The following is a 5,429-nucleotide window of genomic DNA, read 5'->3' as shown; positions in this document are numbered from 1 at the left end:
AATATTAACTCAGGAATAACCTTGAATTCACAGATGAGTTTCTTTCAATCCTGCAGCTGGAAGAGTCGATATATGAATTTATAACATCTTATGAACTCTCTAACTTACTCATCCACTCTTTCTTTGACTAACTCATACATTATCTGATTATCACACATACAGAAAACTTTGCTTTCCATCCCAAACTATAAAATCGTATTTCTTCACTTCCCCACACGTTACTCCGTTTGGCATATGTCACTTGAGCCGTCATTAGGTGCCTTTACATAGTCTTGAGCTGAGAGAGACTCGCGAAGAGGAAAAATATCAACGTCATATGCAGCCCAGATTCCCCTCTCACGAAACGTCAAATGCAACCCACCGTTTTTATGGCTGAAAAATTGAAAAGTATTGTGTTCAAAGTAAACTGTCATTAAGAAGTTCAGTCGGCGGAGCAGTTTTTTCCAAAGTTGCTGATAAATCTAAGCAGAAGATTAATTATTTCTAATGTCTGCTACGTTTGCTGGCATAAAATTTCACTCAAACGGCTATTTATGATTCGATGTGATGCAAACTCAATCATTTTTTGCTGAGAGGTTCATGTGAGGATTTGAACAGCATGCGCATAATTGGTATAAACACAAAGTGGAATAAGAAAAAAACTCAGCAATCACAGAAAAAGAAGACCGTCTTCGCGAGTCTCGTCTCAGGTCTTGAGGATATACAGTTGTGTTCAGAATAATAGTAGTGAAAGCCGATTTTCATACAAAATGCTCAACTTTAGCATGCTGTAACTTTGTTTCCATATGAGCAACCGGCATGAAATTTTGGTAGTGAACTACAAATATACTCAATTTTATTATCCCAAGATTTGAAAATTTTCACACTACCGGCTAAAAAGTTAAGCACCAGGTGAAATCGCTCAAAATAATAGTAGTTTTTCTTTTGAAAATTTTCGTTCAGCAACAATTTTATAAAAAATTGGCTTGTTTATACATTTAAAGCTTGGGTGGAAATGGTTGAAACGATGAATAAAGAAAAATTAAAAAACTCTAAATACAGCAGATATTTAAATTATCAAAACTACTATTATTTTGAGCGATTTCACCTGGTGCTTAACTTTTTAGCCGGTAGTGTGAAAATTTTCAAATCTTGTGATAATAAAATTGAGTATATTTGTAGTTCACTGCCAAAATTTCATGCCGATTGCACATATAGAGAAAAAGTTACAGCATTCCAAAGTTGAGCATTTTGTATGAAAATCGGCTTTCACTACTATTATTCTGAACACAACTGTACGTCCTCCACATTCGGTACAATCTATACGTAAGAACGGTTATCTACAGCAGTATGCATAGCACATAATTGGTCACTACTATCAGTGGGACTGTTATGCGTAGAAATTCACCAAAATCCTGTTATTCTAGGCATAACAGTCCCACTTTGAATTTCGTAGCTAAATTTACTTTATTCTAATGAACACGCTATTCTTTATACTGTTGTAAAGATTTTAATTTAATTTACCACACACCTGGTCAATACGAGGCCTAAATGTGTTAAAATCTTTAAACGCGTTTTTCTCGATTGCATATTTTGGAACATGGGACAATTATGCGTATAACGGCAGTTTTATCCTTACAAACGGGGTCGTGCCTCTGATCTCAACATTAGTAGGCCTCGAAATTTGAAATCGGACGTTTGAATTATTTTGAAGATTTGAATATATTTTTTAACGCTGTAAACAAAATCCATCCATGGAAGTCCTTGCCGCTAATTCATTCTTGCGTGATGTTAACATATTCCATACTGTTTACTTCCCCACTGAAGTGATGCTATATTTTGAGCAGCATTATATTTTCGAGATTGTTTTCGTACGATGCTGTGATTTAACTTTCTCGTTTTCTGAATTCTGAAATTTTGATTTTGTTTCTAGGATTTGATGGTTCTTTTGGATCTAAAGCGCCCTGAAGATGCTTATGAGTTCATGGTGAACAATATCGAAAAAGTGGCCGATAAGTATCGGAAGACAAACATTGTGGTAGAATGTCCTCAAAACTTTGGTAATGAGTTTCGAAAAATCACTCCCACTATAATTATTTACTATGCATACATTTCAGATAAGGAGAAATTGGCAATGATATGTAGTAGAACACATGATTGTCCCATAATCTCAATGAAAAATCCTGTTTCGAAAAAGCGCATCGAAAAACTGTCCCATCAATTGAAACGGTTTGGTCTCGACCGAGCCAATGTAGTCTTTATTGGTAAGTCTATAATGAATACCCAATTTTAACGCATAGATATGAGACCACGTGGTTTTTAGGTAATCAAAACGACATTCCGCAAAAACTCATAGCAAAAAAGTTTCACATAAATAGAAAAATTGATCTAAGCCGTAACAACAATTGTACGGATATCACACAACTTTCACACACAAGAACAATTCTGCCGATTGCGATCAACTTAAAGAACACTTTAAAACAAATGTCACTACATCCTGATCATGAGCAAGTGAAATATATTGAAAGAATTCTTATAATCGGTAGACCCGGATCGGGGAAACATCGACAAGCACGAATGCTAGCGAACCGTCTAGATCTGATTCTTGGTACGATAGTTCTGTTACCTTACAACTGTATGAATTAGAGTCGATGATAAAGTAATCCATAAAGTTTCAGCAACGGATCTCATCAACACTGCACGGTGCAACAACAATTTGTTCAGAAAAACTTTGGAAATCGGTCTGGAGGATAACGTGCATACCTCGGAACTCATTGCGACGATTGTCCAAAAGCGACTTCTAGAACCAGATTGTCTGCAATTCGGTTGGGTACTGGTGGACTTTCCCAACACTGCGAATGATGTGGATAACTTGTACCATTTGTTGGTCCCTCCGAAAAAGTAAGATCTTAAAGTTAAACTACCTTCCAAAACGATACTAAATTCGTAAAATTTTAGAGTAATTCATTTGCACACAAATTCAAGACTTTGCTGGAAAAGAAAATTGAACCATATTAAAAAGAACGGAACAAAATTAGGAAATGATGAATTACGATTGAATGAATCCATATTGCAAGCGGAGGTAAGATGCTGATCCAAAAAAGGCTGTGATAATGAAAATATATTGTTTTCTGTGTTTCAGTCCGATTTCTACGACGTACATCACACAACTGTAGAAGCTGCATTGGAGCGACAAAATTGTGTTATGCTGGATATAAATGGCAATAAATGTGCCGAAGAAGTGCATGGCGATATTTTGACAAAATTGCTGAAGATTTGATAACGTGAAGATAATCTGTGGTCAAACTTAATTACAACTAAAGACAGAAATTTTGAAATATTTTAGAAGAAATACCAGGAGAAACTTCTCGAAGGATTTTTCAGGGTTTTTTTTTTTTAGAAAATATATTGTTCAGGACTGCAGTCAATGGGTTTTCATTTTCATAATTATAATTAATCTATGAAAAATCTATCTACCTAGCAACCAAAAAATAATATGCATGATCCATTAGTTTTTGCTTGGAAGAAAACATGGATAAATCCTTGGACTTCCTGAAAAAAATCCTGACGTATTTTAGAAGACATTTTTGATGAAACTTCACGATGGATTTTTCTGTATTTTTTGGGAAAAATGTAGAAGTCTATGGATTTGATTGCGGAGGAATCTTTCAAAATATGTTCAGAGAAATGTTAAGAAGAGCTTCTGAGAAAATATTTTCTAAGAGATTCTGAAGAAACCCACAGAGTAGCTCTATATGAATCTGTGAAGAAATTTTGGAGATCTAGGAGTAATTCTTGATTTTTGTAGTAGTTGTTGATGTCAATTCTGAAAGAATTACTGAAAAATAATCTATATGTTTTTTTTTAAATATGCTATTTACTCAGGAAGGAATTTTCAGACTATATCCGTTTTAACATTACAGTGCACTATGGCCCAGGAATCAGTTTTACGCGGAAAGATGCATTTTGAGCCTTAGAATGAAACAATAGATAAAAACGGTCTTCTACAAAGTTGTTTGTATTAGTTGAGCCCTTTGTTTGGTTTTATTGAAAATTAGGGTGGACCACATTTTCATAGAAATTGTGTAACTAACTTTCTTATTTGTAGAAATTATATTATACATGCTTCAGCAAAGTTGTAGACCATTCAATTTCATGCAACTTTGCCAAAAAAAGTTTTTTTGTATCTCTTAAATTGACCGATTTAGAGCTTTTTTTTCCTACGGTGACATAGGGTGGTCCGAACAAAACTGGTTTTCTGGCCCCAGAGTTTTCAATTCAAATTTCTCATCAAAGTAGTCTATGAAACACTTCTAGAGCTTTGAAAAATGCGTAATTTGGTGAGTGAAGAAACTCGCTATCTTCTTCCGTTTAGGAGTTATTGTTGTTTTTCTCTCAAAACATGCCTACTTTGATTGTGAATATCTCTGATTGGGGCAAACTTAAAAAATATCTTTTTTAAAGCTCTAAAAGTGTCTCATAGACTACTTTGATGAGAAATATGAATTGAAAACTCTAGAGCCAGAAAACCAGTTTTGTTCGGACCACCCTATGTCACTGCAGGAAAAAAGCTCTAAATCGGTCAATTCAAGAGATACAAAAAAACTTTTTTTGGCAAAGTTGCTTGAAATTGAATGGTCTATAACTTTGCTGAAGCATGTATAATATAATTTCTACAAATAAGAAAGTTAGTTACACAATTTCTATGAAAATGTGGTCCACCCTAATTTCCAATAAAACCAAACAAAGGGCTCAACTAATACAAACAACTTTGTAGAAGACCGTTTTTGTCTATTGTTTCATTCTAAGGCTCAAAATGCATCTTTCCGCGTAAAACTGATTCCTGGACCACTGTGCAGTGGTTGCGTTGTTGTATTTTTTACTACATTGGTAGAAAAACTTCGTTTGTCATACACAGCTGTAGCGTGCTGGTTCTAGCAGTGGAAATTCGTGCAGCAGTTACCACACTTCTATCTTTGATATGAATACATCATACTATCGTGCTATTGCTACTCAGAGAAGGAGATCAGTTGAACTGGAAGTAACTATATTGTTTGACTGTTTGGTGTGAACAAACTGCCAATAATCCGACCAGAACCATTTCAGTTTGCTATAAATATCAGCTCCTTTGGCGGCGCCTGAGCACATGTGCCTCCACAAATGCTTCGCTAAGGCCTCATGAATATTCATGAGGATATCAATAATGTGAATGTTCAGAAGTAATAATCATTTCAGAGCTGCATGACACACTTGAATTGGGAACAGCTTTCATCGTGATGAACGACATGCAAAAACAAGAGATCGGATGGTGGTCGATCAACAGAATGTGCAGGTTGATGATCAACGGTCAATTAACGGTACTGATAATGACAAAGACGCAGCTGGAACGCACGTAGGACCGCCACCCAAGCTTCCACGTCAAGATCACAGGGATTAGAACACCAAAATGA

The 5,429-nt window shown here is 35.4% G+C and overlaps 1 protein-coding gene across 1 annotated transcript; it reads left to right on the top strand.

The window, feature by feature from the left end:
- The first annotated feature begins 1,677 nt into the window (after positions 1–1,677).
- On the top strand, positions 1,678–3,355 carry LOC110679315. The gene is made up of 7 exons (XM_021853676.1): positions 1,678–1,850; positions 1,913–2,039; positions 2,097–2,243; positions 2,303–2,587; positions 2,652–2,880; positions 2,938–3,061; positions 3,122–3,355. Exons 1-7 carry the CDS (start codon positions 1,734–1,736, stop codon positions 3,257–3,259), a joined length of 1,167 nt encoding a protein of 388 aa, XP_021709368.1. The 5' UTR covers positions 1,678–1,733; the 3' UTR covers positions 3,260–3,355.
- The last annotated feature ends 2,074 nt before the right edge of the window (positions 3,356–5,429 follow it).

This window comes from Aedes aegypti, chromosome 3 (assembly GCF_002204515.2).
Source record: "Aedes aegypti strain LVP_AGWG chromosome 3, AaegL5.0 Primary Assembly, whole genome shotgun sequence".
NCBI lineage: Eukaryota > Metazoa > Arthropoda > Insecta > Diptera > Culicidae > Aedes > Aedes aegypti.
Note: the sequence above shows the minus strand (reverse complement) of the source record. Positions and strands in the feature narration are given on the sequence as shown.

Coding starts and splice junctions, on each gene's coding strand:
- LOC110679315 (XM_021853676.1), top strand. CDS start 1,734: ATGGAAGTCCTTGCCGCTAATTCATTCTTGCGTGATGTTAACATATTC. Junction 2,244..2,302: donor AGCCAATGTAGTCTTTATTG/GTAAGTCTATAA, acceptor CGTGGTTTTTAG/GTAATCAAAACGACATTCCG. Junction 3,062..3,121: donor AATCCATATTGCAAGCGGAG/GTAAGATGCTGA, acceptor TCTGTGTTTCAG/TCCGATTTCTACGACGTACA.